This window comes from Miniopterus natalensis, chromosome 1, assembly GCF_054644295.1.
Source record: "Miniopterus natalensis isolate mMinNat1 chromosome 1, mMinNat1.hap1, whole genome shotgun sequence".
Taxonomy (NCBI): domain Eukaryota; kingdom Metazoa; phylum Chordata; class Mammalia; order Chiroptera; family Miniopteridae; genus Miniopterus; species Miniopterus natalensis.
The window spans coordinates 141,617,550-141,640,661 of NC_142081.1; the positions used below are offsets into that span (position 1 = coordinate 141,617,550).

General features: G+C 37.9%; 1 protein-coding gene across 3 annotated transcripts in view; it reads left to right on the forward strand.

Annotated features, from left to right (window-relative positions):
* The first annotated feature begins 5,448 nt into the window (after positions 1–5,448).
* CENPE (centromere protein E) overlaps positions 5,449–23,112 on the forward strand; it is a 60,037-nt gene continuing 42,373 nt past the window's right edge. For 2 of the 3 annotated variants that reach the window (XM_087826308.1, XM_016223625.2), the window contains exons 1-13: positions 5,458–5,513; positions 7,016–7,107; positions 9,135–9,224; positions 9,337–9,455; positions 10,313–10,432; positions 10,972–11,053; positions 11,206–11,273; positions 11,351–11,413; positions 15,216–15,267; positions 16,778–16,865; positions 17,206–17,335; positions 18,390–18,509; positions 19,872–20,030. In XM_087826308.1, the coding sequence (XP_087682434.1) occupies positions 5,458–5,513; positions 7,016–7,107; positions 9,135–9,224; positions 9,337–9,455; positions 10,313–10,432; positions 10,972–11,053; positions 11,206–11,273; positions 11,351–11,413; positions 15,216–15,267; positions 16,778–16,865; positions 17,206–17,335; positions 18,390–18,509; positions 19,872–20,030 (1,239 nt within the window). Of the gene's footprint in view, positions 5,514–7,015; positions 7,108–9,134; positions 9,225–9,336; positions 9,456–10,312; positions 10,433–10,971; positions 11,054–11,205; positions 11,274–11,350; positions 11,414–15,215; positions 15,268–16,777; positions 16,866–17,205; positions 17,336–18,389; positions 18,510–19,871; positions 20,031–23,112 lie in introns of all 3 variants that reach the window. The other variant, XM_016223627.2, reaches the window with a different exon arrangement.

The window sequence follows — 23,112 nt, forward strand, 5'->3', positions numbered from 1 at the left end:
TGCATATAAGCATAACCTAGGGACACAGACAATAGTGTGGAGAAAGCCTGGGGGGGGCAGGGGGCGGATGCCAGGTAGAAGGTATCACTGGGGAGCAGGGGGAGGGGGCATCTATAATATTTTCAACACTAAAGATAAATTTTTAAAAAATTTAGCATCATAATTGAGACATGTATGCTGTGAGTATAAAATATACTCTGAATTTTGAAGATTTTTGTGTAAAGAATGTAAAATATTTTATTATTGTTTTCATGCATTGATTGTATATTGAAATGATAATATTTTGGATATACTTGGTTAACTAAAATTTTACTAAAGTTAATTTCATTTATTTCTTTTTTTACTTCTTAAAAGCGGCTAATAGGTATCATGGCTTTCATTTTATTTCTATTGGACATAGAGTATTTCAGGAAAGAAGTAATCATGACTATTGGAAGACAATTCTCCTTGGGTCTCATGTTTCTAAAGGTCTTGCAAGTGAATCACTGCATGTCCTTTGTTCCAAAATATCTTTTCAAGGATATTTATATAAGGACCAGCCTTGGAAAAGGAATATACTGTCTCACTGCAGAGCAAAGAGAAGGCATACTTCCTGCCCATGACAGAAGATTTAGATTTCCTAAACTCAGGGTTCCTGTCTTATATTCTAATCCGCTGTGTGTACAGGTGTCACTTGGCCTTCTTTGCATCACCTTGTGAGAAATGAGGTTCAGAAAAACAGCACAAAAATGCTGATACTCTGGCTACTGCTATTGCAGTCATGAATAATAAACTTTTCCTTTTTAAGAGTAATAAACTTTTTTCATCCCTGGCCCAGAGGTCTTGGGTCTTCTGTCAGGATACATGATACTGTGGTAGACTAACTTGTTAGCTTGTAAGAAGAAAATCTCAGACCTTTCACAGTTCTTGATAGTGACTATGTTGGTTCTATATTGCTGTATAACAAACTGGACTAAAATTTAGTAGCTTAAAACAATAACAGTTAAAAGTTTGATGCATGCATCAATGGAATGAAATAGAGGATCCAGAAATAGACCCATACAAATAAGATCAAATGACTTTTTTAGAAAAGTATAAAAGCAATTCATGGTGTAAAAACAATCGTTCAATTAATGGTGCTGGAACAAATGACTATGTGCCTGCCAAAAAATAAACCTTATATAAAAATTAACTCAAAATAGACCATAGGCATGATTTAAAATGCAAACCTATGAAACTTTTACAGGTAAACATAGGAGAAAATCTTTGTGACCCTAGGTTAGGCAAAGAGTTCTCAGATATGACATCAAAAGCATAATCCATAAAGAATAAAATGATAAATTGGGCTTCATAAAAATTAAATTTAAAAAACATTTGTTGTGCCCTAGCCGATTTGGCTCATTGGTTAGAGCATAAGCCGGTGGACTGAAGGGTCTCAGGTTCGATTCCAGTCAAGAGCATGTACCTCCGGTTGCAGGCTCAATCCCCAGCTCAACCAGGGCCAAGTGCAGGAGGCAACCAATCGATGTGTCTCTTTCATATCAGTGTTTCTCTCTCTCTCCCTCTCCCCCCCCTTCCACTCTCTGAAAAACAATAGAAAAAATATCCTCGGTGAGGATTAAAAAAAAAACATTTGTTGTATGAAAGACACTGTTAAGACAGATCATAAACTCAAAGCATATATATGTAAATTATCTGGTATCCAGACTTGTATCCAGAATATATGTATAAAGAATATATGGTATCCAGACTTGTATCCAGAATATATGTATAAAGAATTCTCAAGACTCAAAGGTAAGAAAAAAACAATATTTTTTAAAAGTGAGGAAAATATTGGAGCAGATAAACAATCTACATGAAAAAATAGGCAAAGGAGCAAAGGACTATTTAATCCAAATGAACAATTCGCAAAATAAGATGTAAATATTACTAAGAAACAATAAAAGGATGTGCAATCCTTTTTGCATAGAACTGTAAATTAAAATAATAATATATATTTTTACCCATGAATCGAAAAAATAGAAATACTGGTAATATCAAGTGATGGTGAAGGAATAAGGAAGTAAATGCTCACTCTTGGTTGTAGTATAATTGGTACATATTATTTAGGAAGTAATTTGGTAACACTTGTTATAACTTAAAACAAGCATATCATTTGGCTCAATATTTCAACTTTAAAAATCTAGTCTGTGAAAATAAAACATGAAAGTGTAAAGATGTATGTAGATGGATTTTTGTATTATAAGCTGTATTGAAAAATTGGCAACAATCTAAATATCCATAAAAGAATGGCTGAATAAACTACAATATAACCACATAGTTGAATTAGGCAGTCAACATATAAAAAGGGACAGATTTACATATTGATTTATTAGCATAAAAAGCAAACTGCACATCAACAAGTAGAGAATGATTCCATTCTTGACTGTATAACTGTGGCTACTTTTCTATATAGGTTTCTTGCACGTATTCAAGAAAAGATCAGAAAGAAAATTAACATGTCACTTTAGGGAAGATGAAATTTGATGGGTAAGTGATACAGAACATTCACTTGACAACTTTAGATTTTTACTTTTTTTTTTAGGGTAGTGGAACTACAGGTGACTCTTCTCTCATTGTTTTGTAAGGTTTTTCTGAAATAGAGAATAATTGTTGGAGCAAGGTCCTGAAGAGGAAGGACCTGCAGGCATCAATAAGAGAATCTGTCTCAGACCAGAAGACACCTGATTCTCAGGAGCTGCATGAAAGAAGGCAAGAGTTGGTGGGGAAATCAATCAGTTGGAGTGCAGGCTGTTGGGGTGGGAGAACTGGGGGGGAGACTTCTTACCCAGTGGCCCTGGTTTCTCAGTAAGGATGAGCATGGACCTGACCTTGAGGAAAATGGTCTAGGTTTCATGGGTCAGTGAGGGAAAGGGGAGAGCTGATCACCAAGGACAAGGAAGGAAAAGCACACTCGCGAAGCTTTTATATCTAGGCCTAGAAGTAGCAGCCAAAGTGCAAGACAGCCTGGGAGTGTAGTCTTGCTTTCTGGCCACAAAAAGGAGAATGAATTAGGGTGGATTGTCATCAGTGCCCAGAGCACTGTGACTGCCTTAGATTTTCTCTGTAACCTAGTTTGCTTTTCCCACCCCTTCACACATCCATATTCTATTTAACACTCATCCATCCTCAATTTTAACAAGTTTATTTTTTTAAGGAAGATGTCATAGACTTACTGAAGCTAAAAGGAACCTTAGAAATACTGTAATCCAATCTCCTCATTTTGTGGATGAGAAAACACTGACTCACAGAGATTAAATTATTTTCTAGTGTGGCATAGTTTATAAATGGTGGAGTAGGACAGACCTAGGTCAGTGCAGTTTCCATTATTCCACACAAATCCTGTGTAATCATAATTTAAAAGAAAGGGATACTATGTCTGTGATCATTACAGACATAGCTACAAAATTAAACACAAGATTTGTGCTTTGAAAATTAAATGTTGTATCTATTACAAAAAAAATTACCCTGTTGTGATGACATAATATAAACATATATGGCAATTATTTTTATATAAAATGCATCTATAAGAAGTGAGCACAGGTGAGTAATTTGAATTGATGTATATTTATAATACCAGGAGCTTCTCAGAATCCTAAAATTGGCACCGCATTCAAGAATTGCAAAACACTAGTCAAGGCTTTGCCATGCTTTTGGAAGGATTACAGTGCCCTCTGCAGCTTTAGCAGAAATAAACAAAGTTTGGATGGAAAAACAGTGATTTAAACATCAACATGGAAGCATGTGTAATTAACATGCATGCCTCAGATATTCATTTTACCTTCCTGAACTGAATAAAAATAGTTATGTAAAGATCACATTTTAAGCAAAGTGCACTACAGCATGTATAGCAGGTACCTATTTATTTTAAAAGATATGCAATATAGAAAAAGAGATATGTATGTGCATATTTGTAGATTAGTATGAGGACAACACTCTAGGAAATTGCAGAGTTGCCTTTGGAGAGACAAACTTGTACGCTGGGGATCAGATGTGGAAAGAAGGTTTATTTTTCACTGTGATTCTTCTTATACTCTTAAATTTTTTCATCATATGCGTGTACTAATCTTTGAGGTAAGAAAAAAGTTAATATTTTAATCACCTTTTAGAGAAGTTGTATGCATGCAAATTTTAAAACTCTCTCTCCAAATGTTCCATAACTTTAGACAAGTTCTTAATCTGTTAAAAACAGACAACAGGCCCAAAATGAAGTTGCTCATGCTAAGCCCCATGTAACCAAATTAAGATTAAATGACCTTGGTTCTCCCAGAAATGTAATTTTAAACTAATCAATCAGGAATCACCAAGTCAGCACTAGTTAGTTAAACTGCCGAATAGGTCCCTGCCATCCCCTAAAGGGAAGTAACTATAATGGCCAATCCTAGTATAAATTCCTCATTCCACTCCTTTCTGCCTATAAAAGTCTTTCATTTTGTAGAGGTTTTGGAGTTCTTTTCTATCTGCTACATGAGATACTGGATGATTTGAATAGATTTTTGCTCAAATACACTTAAATTTTTTAAACATGCCTGTTTATCTAACAAATCTCTTTGCCTTTCCCGACCACTCAATTTAAGTTAAAGCACAGCTTTCTTAACTCTTATTATTTTATTAGATCCAGCCCAGCATCTTCTAGTTGAGCTAATGAAATTAACAGATTCTTAGGTCGGTGGTTGAGCCAAGGCGCCCTTCCTAGAGCGAGCTTCTCTGGTCTCTGGGGCAGGAAAGCGGAAGGGTCAAAGGTTCTTTCTGGGTGTTTTGTTTCTCAATAAACAACTTAAAATCAGTATCCCAAAAGGCAGCTCCCGGCTGGCAAAATTTTGGTCGTTTCCGAACTCACAGCCAATGGAAACAGGAGCTTAAAGAGCTGAAGAGGAAAAGGGAGAGTTTAAACCTCAGGATTTCTGAGCACAACAAGGTTCTGATGTTTCCCGGCTGGGCAGTAACTTTAAGGGGGTTTGTTGTTTGGGGGCTTTTTTAAGCACTGTGATTCTTTAAAGGTCGTAATTCTCTTTGCTGGTGGGGGGGGGAAAAAAAAAAAAAAAGCTCTACCTTGTTTTTTCTACAGACTGCAAACTCTTAGGGTGGCGTGGAGGACGAGGTTGGCAAACGGCCGCCAGCACGTAGGCGGCGTCTAACAGCTGGTCGCGCTTCCAGCTGCACGGAACCGGCGCTCCCCGCGCGCCCAGAGCACCCGGGCCGCCAGCCCCGGCCAATCCCGCTCCAGGCCCTTCCCACCCCGCGCCCGGCGTCCGTGGGCGCGCCCGCCTCGCGCCCCCCGCGCCGCGGCGCAGGTGGAACGGCCCGTGACGTCACCAGGCCGCGCTCAATCAGCTGCGGCGTTTGGGAAAATTTAAACTTAAAGGCGGGGCGGCCCGTGGGCTTCGCTGCGGCGGCCGCGGAGGGCCTGGGCCGGTTCCCGGGGTCTAACCCGACGGGATGGCGGAGGAAGGAGCCGTCGCCGTGTGCGTGCGGGTGCGGCCGCTCAACAGCAGGTAAGGGAGCGAGAGCGCGACCGGACCCCCCTGCGGCCCCCGCCGGCCCGCCGGAGACGGGAGTCGTGCGGCGTTTCCCAGAGCTGCCGCTTCCGGGCGCCGCCGCTTAGTAACTCCGCCGCTCACCCTCTTTTTCTTTCTTTTTTTTGTATTAAAAATTGTTAAATGTTGGCATTATTGCAGGTGTCCCCCCTTTTACCCATCTCCACCCCCCGTCCCCCTCCCTTGGCCTTCACCTAACTGTGGTCGGTGCCCGTGGGGCCTGCATTTATGGGCTTTAGCTAATCCCTTCTCTGTCCTCATCCGCTCCTGGTCTTCGGGCCTGAGTTCCCTTATCTGGCAAGTGGCAGGGAAGGACGGGAGGATCTTAAGATACATTCCAGACGCGGATTCTCTTAATCGAAAAAATTCAGTCTGGCTGAGTTAAAGACTTACCCCTGCGCCGCTCTCCCCTGCCCGCCAGCCCACCCCACCCATCCCCCAGGAGAGTCGGTCGGGAAGGTCGTTACTGGCGCTCAGCCGTCATTTCACCCTTTTTCTGTGTGCTCCTCACGAGCAAGGACTGGTCGCCCTTGAGACTTCGCAGACGGTGATTGAATACAACGTGCCGACTGCTGAATGGCTGATATTTATCAATATGGATTTTTTTTTATTACAGTGTACTGTAATAAACAAATACATACATTGCTCTGTGGATCTTACATCGGGGCGAGGGGGAGACAGAAAATACAGTTAAAAAATAGAGAACGTTAAACGTTAATGCGGGAGTGATAAATGCCATAGAGAAAAAGCCGGGAGGGGCAATAATAAAAAGTCCGTTCGCTTCTCTGGTCTCTCCCTTCGCCCCGTAAGGAAACTATTACAATACATCCTGACGAGTGAAGTTACCATAGGCAGGTGGAGAGTGTTTGCTAGAGGAGTCAGAGCCCTTCAGTGAGATGACAGTGTGGGGGAGAGGCAGGGCTCGTGCCAGGAAACTCCAGACACTTCGTGAATGAAAAAATAAGGTTACTTAATGGAAAGGTCAGTCAGGATATGCCAGGCACAGAGGGGCTGAATCTTGTGGGAACCTTCTGGTAGTTGATTTGTAGGGAGTTAGGACATATATAGGAATTTAGAAGATAAGGTTGAAGAGAAATAAACACGATCCAGGTCTCATGGGCCATATTAAGGACTTCTGATGACTTTTAAAAGTTTTAAGGGAGAGGGATATAAGCAGAGTTGCATTTTGAATGTGCCTTTTCAACTGCCGATACTGGGTAAGACAGAGGGACTGAAGAGCTTCCCATGGAAACTCCCAAGAGAGGGCAGGAGCCTACTAAAGCCCTGTTTAAAAGTGTTGACCCCTCAAAGGTGGATTTTCCATGTTTCTCTGATTTAGGTATAAGTCATTACTGTCTTTTAAAATATTCTTCAGAAGATGAAATATTTTAAGTTACCCTTCATATATAACATGGCTTCTATGACCACTTATAGTAAAATGCAGTGTTTTATTGTTTTAGAGAGGAAGCTCTTGGAGAAGCTGCCCAGGTTTATTGGAAAACTGGCAATAATGCTATTTATCAAGTGGATGGGAGTAAATCCTTCAGTTTTGGTAAGCTTATAAGAGCATCAAAAGTTAACCTGTTATTCTGTTCCTATTGAGTACAAAAGCTTATAAGTAATACTGGATTTGTCGTTAAAGATGAGACTAAGCCTTCTGTTAACTGCTTCAGTGGAAACCTTAAAGTGTCACCCATGTATGATAAGTAAGATAATAAAATTGATATTTAAAATACAGTGATAGTCAAAATGCCTTTTTCCTCTTGTTCATTAGTGTGTTTGTGGCCTAAAACTCCATAAGCCCAAAATATGTTACTTAATGTCAAGGCATCTTTAAGATCTTTAGTATTTTTTCCACAATTATTTTCAAGATATCTCTTTAAACAATAAATAGTGAATATATCCCTTCTTTGCTGGAATACAGCAAGAACCCACCTTAGTTTTTGTGGAGCTTATCATGTGGTCAGAAGGGACACTTTAAACGAGTAAGTACAGTTAGGATAAGCTTTATGGAAGTTTATAGCGGGGAATCTAAGTAGTCTAGGTATCTGAAATGTTACCACTTAAACTGTGACTTGTGGGATGAGGGAAAGCTAGCTAGGACAAAGGAACTTGAAGGCCCTAACGGTTGACTAGGCTGGTTTGTTATATTGATTTACTATGTATATAGTGCTGCCAATGTGCCAGACACTGTTCTAAACATTTTGTAATATTAACTCATTTGATCTTCTAACAAACATGTGTACTAGGTACTATGCGATAGGTATCTTCCCATTTTAAAACGGAACTTAAACAGAGGCCCAGAATCACACAGCCAGCAAGTAGAAAGTCAGGCTCCAGTTCCGTGTTCCAGCCCCACTACGATGCTACTACTTAGGCACCAAAGAGCGACAGTGAGGTCTTCTCAACAACCTTTAGCAGTAAGAGTGATTAGGTTGTCAAATCAGTGTTAAAGTAGAAAGCCAACTTAAAAGGTTCTGGAGCAAAGATATATAGTAGAGAAAATGATTCCTGGTAAAGGACTGTTTGAGGGCATTACCATAATTTTTTAAAAGGTAAAACAATATGTGCCAGAGATTATAAAACCGAAAGTAAGGAATGGACAAGCATTTCGACTCAGGTACTACAGGTTCTCAGTAGTCATATATGCCCATAAAGGATTTTGCCTCATTCATCCACCTGAAGCAGGTGTCATTAAGATTTGAATCATCTTGCCATCTCTCCTTGCTCAGAAATCATGATGCCTAAGCAGCCTTCAGATGGCACTTTGGTTTTCGATATAGTTTTGCAACAGGGTAGATGTGTGGGCATGGTACAAGCAAGCAGTATGATCACTGAATTTCTCATCACAGGTCAATACATTTCCCTCCTGATTCACAAATTCATTTCTTGTGAGCTTTTTAATGAGGTTACCACTGCAAGAGTGGTCCATTTTTAACAAAACAGAAAAACATTCTAGACTAGTGAATTCATCAGGGCAAATGCTATCCTAAACCCAGCCTTTAGCAACCAGCAAACTAGTCATTCCTTCTAAAGTCAGTACTTTTTTTAGCACTTTTTTCCAAATGTTTGCATTTGTTAGTTAAGTTTGAGCTAGGTCTTCTTGCTAGATATGTTATAAACATTGAAATTTCTCAAAGAGTAGTAATAATTCTCATTTCCTAATTATTAACCAAATGTTTACAATAATTCCATGAGGAAGACAATATAGTGTATTGATTTTAAAAATTAGGGAACTAAGACACAGAAACATCGACCACCGTGCCCAAGGTTACACAGCTTATAAGTCTCAGAACCAGTATTTGCAGATAATCTGATTCCACACTGCATATTCAGCCACTATGCCCTACTGCCTCTTGAAAGGCACGTAGCATAGATGACATGTTTTTGTTTGTTTGTGTGTGGGAACCAATACATTTTACCTTGTAGAGAAGTATATTTTCAGAGGACCAAAAAGTTGAAGAAAATACTGTGTCTTAAATATTTTATACCGTATCCTCACAATTTTATTTCTTTGAGCAGCTATTAAGAATAAAAACGCAGTTTGTTTGGTTTAACTTATGTGTATTTTTTTTTTAGATCGTGTCTTTGATAGTAATGAAACCACTAAAGATGTTTATGAAGAAATAGCAGTGCCCATCATAGATTCTGCCATACAAGGCTACAATGGTTTGTATTCACTACAGAAATATTTTGGTCTAGGACATCTGTTCAACAAATAATAAGCTTCACACACTCATCTCATTTTTAATCTTTGCATGTGTCTGTGTTGTTTTTGCAGGTACTATATTTGCCTATGGGCAGACTGCTTCAGGAAAAACATATACTATGATGGGTTCAGGAGATTATTTGGGAGTAATACCCAGGGCAATTCATGACATTTTCCAAAAAATTGAGAAGGTAAATAACTTAGCTAAATTTCTACTTTTTACAGGTAAAAGTAGTAATAATAGGATAGCAACTTCAGTGTTCTCTTGTAATGATGAAAGGAAATAGATTGACAGTTATCTCTTGATTATCCACGGGGAGGGGAGAAAGGCCTGGCATAGATTCACTTTTTTCCCCACAAACTTACTTCAGACCTTCAAGTTCTTAATTTTTTGCCTTAAATCTTCAGGAAAGTCTTATCGGAATGGTTAGCTCCTCACTGCCTTTGGGGTTTGTGTTTATTAATTAACAGATGATTGTATCTGAATTAATTTTTTTCATTATTATTTTAATGATTTTTAATGTTCTCATTTGAACATCTGTGAGTAGGGTTTTATTTTGAGCTTATAGAGTTGGACTGGGCAATCTTCCAATTCTATGATACTATACTTTTCTGAAACAGTGCATTTGCCTTTTTTTTTTTTAATATGTTTTACTGATTTCAGAGAGGGGAAGGGAGAGGGAGAAAGAGAGAGAGAAACATCAGTGATGAGAGAGAGTCATCGATCATCTGCCTCCTGCACATCCCCTACTGGGAATCGAGCCCACAACCCTGGCATGTGCCCTGACTGGGAATCGAACCGAGATCCCCTGGATCATAGGTCAATGCTTAACTACTGAGTCGCGCTGGCTGGGCTGCTTTTATACTTTTGTGTTTATCATTGTTAATACAGAACTATGGGATTTTTTTTGTGTGTGTTTTTGTTTGTTTTATGAAGATAATTTCTCAAACAATATTTTAATATTTAGTATTAGCACATAAGCATTTAGTATTAGGTTTTCCTAATTGGGTAATCTCTGATGTTTTTATTTTTTTTTCTTCCTTCTAGTTTCCTGATAGGGAATTTCTCTTACGTGTGTCTTACATGGAGATATACAATGAAACCATTACAGATTTACTTTGTGACACTCGAAAAATGAAGCCTTTAATAATTCGGGAAGACTTCAATGTAAGTAGTGGAGTTAAAGTGGCTCAAAAAAGAGATTTATTCGTTCGGATTATTGTTCTTGAATATATACCTTTCTATATTTTTTAAGTGTCTTTGGTATCTATGGTTTGTTTTTAGTTTTCTTCAGTAAGCCTTTATAGAGATCACCTTTTAAGCAATACAGGGGTTGGCAAAAGTAGGTTTACAGCTGTAACACAAATAATACAATAATAATAATAATAAACTGTTTTGCATACTCAGAACTGTAAACCTACTTTTGCCCACCCCTGTATGTATAGTTTTTAAATATTGACAGCTGTAATATATTGGTGTAAGTTCCTAAAAAGATGAAGATGGAAGTTTCAGGTTAGAATTTGGATGTGCTTTGATATAGGAAATAAATTGTAAATATTACAGGTTTACTTGTTATTTTCATTACTATAGTTTTCATTTTGCATTTTTAACTTCTACAAATGAATTCTGTCATAGTTTGTAACTTTTTGATATGCAAACTTTTAAGTGATTTCTATTTCTTTACTCTTCCCGTAATTAAACTTCAGAGGAATGTGTATGTGTCTGACCTCACAGAAGAAGTTATTTATACATCAGAAATGGCTTTGAAGTGGATCAGAAAGGGAGAAAGTAAGACTTTATGCCGCATTTCTTCAAAACATTGTAAAAACTATTCAATCAAATGTATTTAGATTTCGAATCACTTTTACTTTTAAGCTAAAATAAAAGTTAATTTTTTTATTTTAATATACACTGCTGAAATAGGACTTATTTTTTTACAGAGAACAGACATTATGGAATTACAAAAATGAATCAAAGAAGCAGTCGTTCTCATACCATTTTTAGGATGGTAGGTAATTCTCTCTCTGTTTGGTCTTTCCAATTAAGAATGCACTAATTTTTCTACAAGTTGCCTTTTCCATCTAGATTTTGGAAAGTAGAGAGAAAGGTGAACCTTCTTGTGAAGGATCTGTCAAGGTGTCCCATTTGGTGAGTATTGATGAACCATGATAATGTACCATAGAGGGCAAAACAAAATTTAATTCAGCTGCAGGATGTTTGGTGTCATGAGGACTATTAACTGAACTAGTAAGAACCATCTATAAATTGGTAGTATAACTGGTGTCATGTAGCATGTAATTACTAGCTGAAATATAGGAAGAATTCAGAGACTCTTTCTTCCTGTTATGTTATGGCTGCCATCTCCTAAAATTTAGATCTTAGGACTCTAGGATTTGAGGCTTTTTCTGACCAGTAATGAAGGAGGGTTTGGGGGTTTGGGTTTTTTGTTGTTTTTTATACACATTTAAGAGTTAACATGATCTTGGAATTTGAGGTTGGGGGGTCTTTGTCTTTTTGGTTTTTTAGTCTCAACCAATAGAATTGAGACTTGTGAGATAAACTTAAGTGGGATGATTTAAAAATAAGTCACATTATTCAAGTTCATTCTTAAGTACAATAAGAATATATTTTGTTATAAACACAGTGTTAGCCTGTAAATCCCTTGAAGGGAAGAGTGATAGCCTTTATCTTGTAGCCCCAACACACTGCACATAGTGTATGTTCAATTCCTGTTTGTTGAATAAGTGACTATAAGCATTAAGCCAACATTCCTTTTTTTCACATAAGTAAACCTCACATTGTTTCACTATATCATTTCTGACTCTTTTCATGCTTCCTTCTCCCTTATCACTATTGTCTTACTTTCCATCTTCAGGGCTTAAATTCTTTAGCTTGATGTGGGATATGATTTAAGTTTACTCTGTTTGGTTTGAAAACTTCAGGAGAAAAAAATAATAAATCTATAATGTAGTTCATTTTTAGATTTTGAAAAATCAGTCTTAAATATCTAATTCTAGTTTACCTCACTTACTGTACAAATATAAAATTTATTTTAGTAGACTAGTCTTGCTTTAATTTAACAGCAACAAAACCCCACAAATCCTAATTTCTGTTTTGTTTTCCAAACCTGGCCTCTGATATTTCACTACAATTCCAACTTTACTGTTAATAATTTGGCATTAATACTCTTTACGTATTCAGTGATCCATTTGGTGACTTTTCTCATATTGTTTGATGTTCTCATCTCGGGACCATAGACGCGATCTGGTCCAGCAACCTTCCAGCCTTCTCACTTACTCTTAAGTATCTTCTTGGGAAGAAGTCTTCCCCAGAGTCATTTTCTGGCTCTTTGTAGGTGGCCTTTGAGTGTTTCCTAGCCTTTCTGTGATAATATCTAGGTTCTCTTAGCTGTGCTTCTCTATTCCCCTGTGTGACCTCTTTTCTCCTACCCTTCTAACAGAAATACAAGCTGTTCTGTGGCCTTTCTTACTTCAAATGCTTGCCCTCAGATATTGTTATCATTTCTGCGTTAATCACGGCCAAATGTTTATTTTGTCTAGAGTCTTGGAGTTCTCATACATGTCCTCCTAAAGATTATTTTAATGGTATGTCCCACTGTTGTCTCAAACTTCAGCATGTCTAAAACCAAATTAATTTCTTCCTAGCATGTGACTATTCCTTTTTTCCAGTAATACCAGTATTAACCTAATCACCTAGGCAGGAAACCCAGGTCATTTTGGCTCTCTTTCTGACTTGCCTTTTGTCCAGTTATCACCGTTTCTTATTGATTTCATCTTTCAACATCCTTATGGGTATCATATTCATTTAGGTTCTCATCTCTCTTGAATTACTGTATTGTTCTCCTGGGCCTGACCTCCATGACTCTGATCTTCCTTTCTTCAGTCTGTTACACTGATTTTGAATGTTATTACGCACTGCTTTTGTTGTGTCACTTTCCTAGAGAAGATCTGGCCACTCTTAACCCATCTAACTTTACTTCTACTCTACATGAGCTCCTTTCTTATAGATTGCTTGGGCCTCTTCATGTCTTTGAACACTAATGCTTGTTCCCACTTTATGCCTTAATTCATGCTGCCTTCATCACCACTTTGCCCTGTTATTATGTATCTAGGTCATCTGTAGTACATAGTCTACAAGAAAGATTAAACTTCTCTGAGTATTCTAGAGAAAGAAGTATCTGAGATAGAACTATAAAGTAAGGGTACAGAATTACCTGCCATCCCTGCAAGTCTCCACAGAGAAATAATTTAAATCTCTTACTTTAAATGCATTAAGAATATTTACTGAGCCCAGCCAGCATGGCTTAGCAGTTGAGCATTGACCTGTGATCCAGAAGATCTCAGTACGATTCCCTGTCAAGGCACATGCCTGGGTTGCAAGTTCAATTCCCCGCAAGGGGCATACAGGAGGCAGCCAATCAATGACTCTCTCTCATCATTGATGTTTCTGTCTCTCTCTCCCTCTCCTTTCCTCTCTCTGAAGTTAATAAAAAATTTTTTTTAAAAAAGAAGGGATATTTACTGAGCCTTTGTCATGAGCCCACAGTACTGGGCTCTTGAGAGTAAAAGAATAAAGAAGACATCTCTCCACTATTTACTGTCTCCACTGCTACCTGCCTAGCCCAAGCCACCATTGTCTGTCACACAGATTCCTGCAGCAGCCTCCCAACTGGGCTCCCTGCTGCCACCCTTGCCCCTCCCCAATCCTTTCTTCACCTAGGGTTCACAGTCGATCCCTCAGAAAGTTAATTCAAGACATGTCACTCTTGTCTAAAGCCCTCTCATGGCTTTCCATTGCAGTTAGGAAATCCAGAGTTCTTACCCTTGCTTACCCTATCTTGTCCTCTCCCTACTTCACTCTGCCATGCTACCTTCTCTGTGTTTTGAATGCAGTAAGCTCATTACTGCTTTGTAACTGAGTGTACTGTCTATTTTTTTTTCTCTAGAGTATGATTCCCTTGGTCTTTGCATGACTGGGTTCCTCTTCTCTGTCATTTCTGATCTTAGCTGAATGGGAGGCCTTCCACAACTACCCAATCTGAAGAACCTTCTCTGTCCCTTCCCCTTTTCTCTCCCAGCACTTTCTTAAATTATCTGTATTATATTACACTTACCATGATATATTTCTTATCTGTTTGTCTTTTTCTCTCTTCTCACCAACTTTCTCCTCTCCTCATCCCACCCCATGTAGAATATAAGCTCTGTGAGAACAGGGATCTTATTTGTCCGGTTCACAGCTGTATCCTTAGCACCTAACATACTGCCTGCAGCATGAAAGGCAGTCAATTTTTTTCAACAACATTTGTGAAATGAGAGAGAGGCCCATGCTTTTAAAGATGATACAGTGTATTCAGAGCCACAAATGACTAGCTGAACACTGTAAGGATAAGTCATATCTATAAACACCTCTTGGTTCACAGCTAAAAGAGCAATTCATTCAGGCTGTAGGGGTGAGGGATAAAGTTGGCAAAGCTACACTGAGGAGCTAGCATTTGCCTTTGTTCCTGCTTAAAGAGTAAGGGCGTACTGCAACATTCAAACTAACCAAAAGGGAGTAGCAAAGGATGGCACTTGCAAGTGTAGAAGTCTTGAGATGTGTGTGCATCATGAGCAGTTAAGAGAAAGTGATGGATAGGTATAAGGCTGGAGCAACACAGGTGCCAGATTGTAAAGAGTCATAGTCACCATGATAAGATTTTGAACTCTGTGTAGGAAATAGAGAACCTATTCTGGCAGCATTATGGAAGATACATTATAGATGAGGAACAAGGTATAGAGATCAGTTTGACTCAGAAAAAGGAAGCCTGAACAGTGAGGTGAGGGACAGCAGCGGTGTCAGATAAACCATGCATTAAAAATGTCCTTTCAGTTGTTTGGATTTCATTATTCAAGTTACCCTTTCTAAAGGTTTATTTCCATCCATCTTTCAGAATTTGGTTGATCTTGCAGGCAGTGAAAGAGCTGCTCAAACAGGTGCTGAAGGTAATGAACACTCATGCAATATGTTGGTCTGAATGTTTTCCTTTTCTTTTACAGAATAAAAAGTGCCAGCATGCATTTTAGAAACAAAGTAATGACAATAATAATTTTATGATAAAGGCCTTTAATGTAAAAATCAGCTTCTGTATCTAGCTAATTCAGGCTACTGTAGCATCAATTAAAAAACTAAAACTATGCAGTTGATAGGATTGTATAGCTGGAAAGCTCATGAGAGTACCGTGAAAACCAAATTTTCATATAATCAAGGAAATTCGGAAAGGTAGTAGGGTACAAAATTAAATTCTAACATTAATAACTCTCAGAATACAATCAACAACAATACAGTGTACACTTAGACTGTTAAGTGTACAAAAGACTCCATTTACAACAGTGACGTAAATGATGTAATACCTAGGAAGAAACTCAATAAAAATTTCACAGACCAAAATAAAGAAAACTTTAAAATAGACCTGAAGGACATAACCGAATACTTAAACAAATGGAAAAGCATGCTTAGATGGGGAGGTTCAAAATCATCAACATGTCAAGCCTCTCTGTTAATTTCCTGCAGCCTGACATAACTTATATCCACCAACCCAGTGAATCCTCAGTCTTGTAAACAAGAAATAAATGCTGCTTGTTTTAAGCTGGCTTGTTTTGCAGCCATATTACAGCCATAGCTGAATAGTGCACCTGTGAAATAATAGCTGTTCAAAATTATTTGCTGCAGTATTTTTTTGTATACGTGGTAGACTGAAAACCTACATGTCCCTTGACAGGGTGCTGGTAAATAAATTCTAATACATTCATACAGTGGAGTTCTATGCAATAAAATAGACCAATGATTACTGATATGATATGTTGCCAAGTGAAAGAAAGCAAAGTGCAAAAATAGTGTATTTAGTATGCTACTGTGAGTGTAAAAAAGAAGGGAGAAATTAATTTACGTGGTCTTGTATTTCAAAATATCTCTAGAAGAATAAACTAATAAATAAGAAAAATGGTTGCCTGGTATAGGAATAGGAATAGGTTAAATGAAGCATAAAAATGAGAGAGCTTTTTCGGTGTACTTTTTTTTTTTTTTAATGTTTGAGCCATTTGAGCATATTAACAATTTTAAAATGAAAACATTTTTGGTTGTGAGCCATAGGAACTTAATTTGGTTGTAAGTTTGTAGTTGCTGGTATTTGGAGGTTTGGAAAAAATAGATTTGAACTGAGGACTTAGAGAGGCTCTTTTAGGAAATGGGCTTTTCTTCCTTCTGATTCTTTTCTTAGTCATCATTTTCCTTTTGCTAGTTCTCTCAGGTGACAACTTTGCCGATTCACTTAATAGACGGGAGGAATAGGGAGAGAGCTCCTTCTACCAGTGGTATTAAAGGTGGACTCAGATCTAATCCAAAGCATAGACTTTAGCACCTGACCCTTTAATTTCTGATTTCCCTTATAACTTACTGGTAAATTCATCATCTAGTACAGAGATCAATTTTAGTTTTCGTATTTGTTTAATGCAGGTGTGCGACTCAAGGAAGGCTGTAATATAAATCGAAGTTTATTTATTTTGGGACAAGTGATCAAGAAACTTAGTGATGGACAAGTTGGGTAAGTGTATCCCATTGTCATTTACCTATGAATGCTTACATTTTTCATTAGTTTGAAAATTATAATAGTTCGTTCAGTGACAGAAGTACTGATTTCTTCCATATGCTCAAAAGCTTTTGTGATTCTGCAAGAACGCATGACTTCACATACCTATGACTTTGACCAGCTCAGTTTACTTTTTTATTTTAAATATTTTGTCAGTAATTTTGATCTGCTTCCTTTAACCTGTGAAGAATTTTTTTTAAAACTAGCTAATTTAAGGTTCTGCATTAGTAAACCAACCATTTTTGTTATATAAAAATTCTTATTCTTTTTCTTCCCAAACTCATTTCTCACTAAGTGGTTTCATAAATTATCGAGATAGCAAATTAACACGAATTCTACAGAATTCCTTGGGAGGAAATGCCAAAACGCGTATTATCTGCACAATTACTCCAGTGTCTTTTGATGAAACTCTTAGTACTCTCCAGGTGAGTTTGATTTTTTATCTCAACTTAATATGGGGGGGAAATTATCTTGAAGAAAAAAATACTTACTAAGATTAGCTATAGTTTTTTTAATTGGCCTAACAAACCATTTAAAATTAATGTATTGTCTACTAAACAGCATTTTTTCCTTTTCCCAAACCTCATATCTCAGCTCCACAATTTTTGCCACATCTAACACTTACTGAAATTAACATGATATTTTTCTTTAAACAACTCACTTTTTAACTTAATTTATTATAGAAGGAAACTTTATATCATTCCCATAAATGAAAACTAGTATCACTTGCAACAAGTGGAAGGTGACTCAAAAAAATGTTTGTGTGTCTGTATAACAATAATTCTTAAATTCCTGCTAGCTAATTGTTGCTTGCCTTGGCTCTGAGCTTAAGGCCTGCATTTTTTGTGTTTTAAAGAAAAATGAGAGATGTCAATAGAATAGCTTTCTCGATGAAGAATTCAGTGTTTTTTAATGATAATCTTCATGTTCCTACTTAAAATTACTTCTGATACTTGTGCTCTAAGACACATTGTTTCAATAGCTATTGAGCACTGATCAAGGTACTGTCAGAAACAAAGATAGAAAATAGAGTCCCTGGCTTCACAGAATTTATAGCCTTATAGGGAAGATTAGACTGTCTTCCAACATGATTGCCTTGGAATCGTAGTTACATGGCTAATAAGTAGGATAGAGTTCAAAGGAAGGACAGATGCTTTTGACTAGAAGCAAAGCTTCAGCTAGAGGAAGCACTGGCACTGGACTTTGAGGGGTAGGTGGGATTCTAGTAAGCCGTTTTTGTAGGTTTTCTGTCAGCATCTGTCTTTAAGATATTTTTTTCTCTTCTTTAAGATATTTCAGTACCAGGGTAAATTACAGGCATTGTTACAGGAACATAGAATGCTCTTTGTGTTCAAAAGTATATTAAGCCACATGGAAAGAGCATTGATTTTTCTCTAAAAAACTTAATTACTGAAAACCTAAATAGTGACGAAAATAAATTTTTCAGTGTCGAGCACTTAATACTCGTGTATTTTCCAGTTTGCCAGTACTGCCAAATATATGAAGAATACTCCTTATGTTAATGAGGTATCGAGTGAGGAAGCTCTCCTGAAAAGATACAGAGAAGAAATAATGGATCTTAAAAGACAATTAGAGGAGGTATGTATGAATCATGTATCTCAGTAAAGAATGGGACAGAAAGCCCCACCAGCGTGGCTCAGTTGTTGACCTATGAACCAGGAGGTCACAGTTCAATTCCCAGTCAGGGCACATGCCCAGGTTTTGGGCTCAATCCCCCGTGGGGAGCATGCAGAGGAGGAAGCCCATTAATGAAATGACTCTCTCATCATTGATGTTTCTCTCTCTCTCTCTCCCTCTCCCTTCCTCTCTCTGAAATCAATAAAAACATTAAAAAAAAAAAAGGAATAGCCTGGCTGGGCGTGGCTCAACAGTTGAACATCGACCTAGGATCCAAGATATTGCAGTTCAATTCCCGGTTAGAGCACATGCCCAGGTTGTGGTCTCAGTTCTCCATTTGGGAGTGTGCAGGAGGCAGCGGATCAATGACTCTCTCATCATTGATGTTTCTGTGTCTCCCTCTCCCTCCCCTTTCCTCTCTGAAATCAGTAAACATATATTTAAAAAAAAGAGTGGAACAGAAATAGAATTGAGATCTGCCTAAATGCTCAGACTCTTAAATCATCAATATCTGAGTTATGCAACCTAACATCATTATTTTTTTTTTTTTTAATATCTTTATTGGTTTCAGGGAGAGGAATGGAGAGGGAGAGAGAGATAGAAACATCAATGATGAGAGAGTCATTGATTGGCTGCCTCCTGCACGCCCCCGACTGGGGATTGAGCCCACAACCTGGGCATGTGCCCTGACCGGGAATCAAACCCCAATCGCCTGGATCCTAGGTGGACACTCGACCACTGAGCCACACCTGGCCAGGCTGTAACCTAACTTTAAAACAGTTTTCAACTAAGAAGAAATCAACTCAAAAGTTTTAGTTTAATTCACTATAAACTGAAAGATTTGGTTTCTTGAAACTAAGATTTTAGTTTTCATTTCCAAAGGGCAAAATTAGAGATTTTTTAATGGGCCAGGTATAGGTACTTTTTTAAAATTATCACAAATATAGGGAATTAGGTTAAAAAGACCATGTATGGTTACTTAAAATGACTTTCTACAGTTTCACATTATCTTGAATTCCTCTTCTAAACCTGCAGTTGCAGTTTATTTGTTTTCATCGTTATGGTCCCCTATAACACCATTGTTATAACCTTATACATGGCATATGGAGTAGTCACATGAGGAGAACTGTATATTTTACTTTTTATAAGATTGGGAAGTTGTTATGGTAACTGCATATTGGTGTTCTGCAGGTAGGATATTTTATTCAATAACATTAAAATTTTCATGGTTCACAAAACATTTACATTCTGTTCTTTTAAGCAATTTTCAAGGTTTTAAAACCTAGCTATATTTATTATAAGATAACCTAATATATTCTATAGGTTTCTTTAGACACTCGGGCCCGGGCAATGAAAACAGACCAATTGACCCAACTTTTGGAAGAAAAAGAATTGCTTCAAAAAGTGAAGGATGAGAAAATTCAAAACTTAACGCGGATGCTTGTGACCTCTTCTTCCCTCACATCACAACAGGAATTAAAGGTAAAATTTAAAAGTTGACAGCTTAAACTTGGTATATAGAGAATAGAATTGGCATTCCTATATGTTTATTCTATAGTTATATAAATCTTATCCTTTGATGAGGTATATTCAAGAAACCCAGAACTTTCTGTGTATTTGCCTATACAGCAACACCACCTAAAAGGTTCATTGAAAATACCTATTCCTGATTCCCACATGTAGAGATCCAAATTGAAGAAGTCTGGAATATAGTCAAGGAATCAATTTGAAAAGTACTTCTTAAGAAATTCTAATGAAATTGATTAGGTGATTAGAAACCATAAGTATCTGGAGTGTGTGGGAATATTTTCTATTTAAGCAAATGTTAATCTCAGGAAAATTGACCTAGAATATGTCAACAGAGTGATCAAAATTCTGGCTTCCAGTATGTGTGCTTTTTGTTTCTTCTAGGGTAGTTGGATTTCTGTTATCCAATAGATCTTTTTGGGCTATGATGGTGTCATGGTTTAGAGAATGGTCTCTGGAGCTGGACTGCCTGGATTTGAATCCCGGTTCTGTCAGCCCCTGACTCTTGACCTTGAGAACAATTTCTTAACTGTACTTTGCTGCAGTTTCCTAATCAATGAGACAGCTTCATAGGATTGATGTGAGAAGTAATGTAGAATGTGCTTAACATTCCACATAGCAAATCCTCCATAAATGTATGCTATTGAGGTTATTATTAATATACATTATGTTTAAATCACCACGCAAGGTATATAGAAGACACTCGAACTATTATTGACTGAGTGATGAATAGGAAATAGCCCAATGGAAAGTATAGAGATGAGTGGTTCAGGAAGACACTTACATGTACAGAAGTTGAGGAAAAAACATATTTCTCAGACTTAAAATGTTCTGGTGGCAAGGGCATTTTAAACCACATTGAAGGTTTTGAACGTGACATTATGCTAAGGACAGGAAAAAAGCCTTGGAAGTAACATGATTGGAATTGCATTTTAGAAAGAGGTAGCTGTTGTGCACGTCAGATTGATTGGGCCTCTACAACAGGGCTGGGAAACCTTTTTTGTGCTAAGGGCTAATTGGATATTTATAACATCATTCTCAGGGCATATAAAATTATCAACTTAAAAATTAGCTATGAAAAAAGCTCCTATTTTTATTGAGTTTCGAGTCCCGTCTGCGGTTGCCTTGGTAGGAACAGCCCAAATGATTTCTCAGGCTGTATATGGCCCACAGACCAGACGTTCCCCACCCTGCTTTACGAGGATGGTGGCTCTAGAGTTGGAAAATATTGGAGAAACTGAAGAGCTATTTGGGAGGTAGGCTTAACAGGACTTTATGATTGTTTAGATGTGGGAGGCAGGGAAAGGGAGAAGGAGGTTTCCAGAATGACTCGCAAGCACTGCTAGGCTTACTGGGTAGCTGGTAGCAGTACTCGTTGAGTTAAGGAACAGGGAATGTAGAGCAGTGGAGCCACTCAATGTTTGATTTGGGACATCTCCAGTTTAAGGTCTCAGACAGTTGAAAATGCAAATGTTTGAAAATCCAGTGAAAGATCTGAGATGGAGACACCCATTTGGATATTAACTACTGCAGATCCAAATTAGGTCTTGGGAATGGACGAGGTTGCTTTGGAAGCCTGTTGAGAATGAAAAAAAACAGAAAGCCAAAGACAAAACCCCAAGAAACAGCAACTGCATAGGTAAAGGCAGAAAAGAATAATCTGTAAAGAAGCTTGGGGTTAGCTCTAGAGTTAAGCAAACCAAGTGAAAGTGGTAGTGAAGGGAAGATAATATTTCAGAGAGGTAGTGTGGCCATGTTCTGCTGAGAAGTTAAATAAGATATATGCAGACAAAAATTTTTTGGATTTAGAAAAAGTTCATTTGCAAAAGCAATTTGTGTTATGTGTTGACTTGAGATGGCCCAAAGCAATGAGTTCTTAAATACAGGAGAAGGGTCTGGCCGTAGATAGAGGGAGAAACACCTGTTCATTATATCAAGGATGGGAAAGGACAGGCAGCAGTGCAAGTAACGCTTTCGTAACTTTAGGCTTGTATTTTTGTGTGTGAAATAGGTTTACTTTTCATGCTATGATGGCAGGAGATGATAGAGACACAAGTTTGTAGACATGCTAAGGGTTTGAAATAGTTTAGCCTTTGTGAGGAATGGAAAAGGAAGCCCACGTGGACAGGAGTCTGGCCAGGCAGCATTGAGGACCCAGGTGAGGCTGGCTGTGTAGCTCTGACAGTGTTCAGGACACTGCTAAAGGCTCAGGAGAGTATAATTCACTTGAGTGTACACTATTGGAATAGGTATAGGTAGCAATGAATGGGTCAAATGACTTGAGGTTGTTGACCCAAAAACATGATTCAGGTGATCATCTATGTAATCTGAGATGATGGGATGAGACCCAAAAAGGAGCTGGCAAGAAGAAACTAGTGGATCAAGGGACTAGAAGTCCCTCTTAAGCTTAATAGCCAAAATGGAATTGACTGAATCAGTGAGATGGAAGGGTAGAAACTTTAGATAGAGCAGGAAGTCTAGGTTTATGAGTTTCAGATAATAACAAGGTCCAGGAGTGGATTTGGGAGAAAATGGAGCTGAGCTGAAGGTCATTGGCATCAAGGATTTTTATGACTGGGCTTTTGCAGAGCAGGCTGTGGAAAGGGCTGTCAATTTCAAGCAAAAAGGTATTATGTGGTAGGAGCATGAAAGCATGCAGTTTTACAAATGTTTATATCTGCATTACACAAATATCTGTATTATACAAAAAATGTTGAGAGGCAATGCAGTGGAGTGGTTAGTGTATAGGCTGTGAAGTTACAGAGCCTAATGGAAACAAGGGAACTAGTTTCCATTTTTTAAAATGATTGACTTGGTAGAATTCAATGGGCTTAGTCATCAGTTGGATGTAAGATTGCACACAACTTCTCCAAACTTTTTGGACCCCTAGCTTCTCTATAAAATGGATGTGGTAATAGAGGATTGCTGAGAGAATCAAATATGATGATATAGTGCTTGTACTAGTAAAGGGACAAGAGAAGAGTGGTATCTATGATTCATGGAAAAACACAAACAGGAGTGGGGCAGAGGAAGAGAA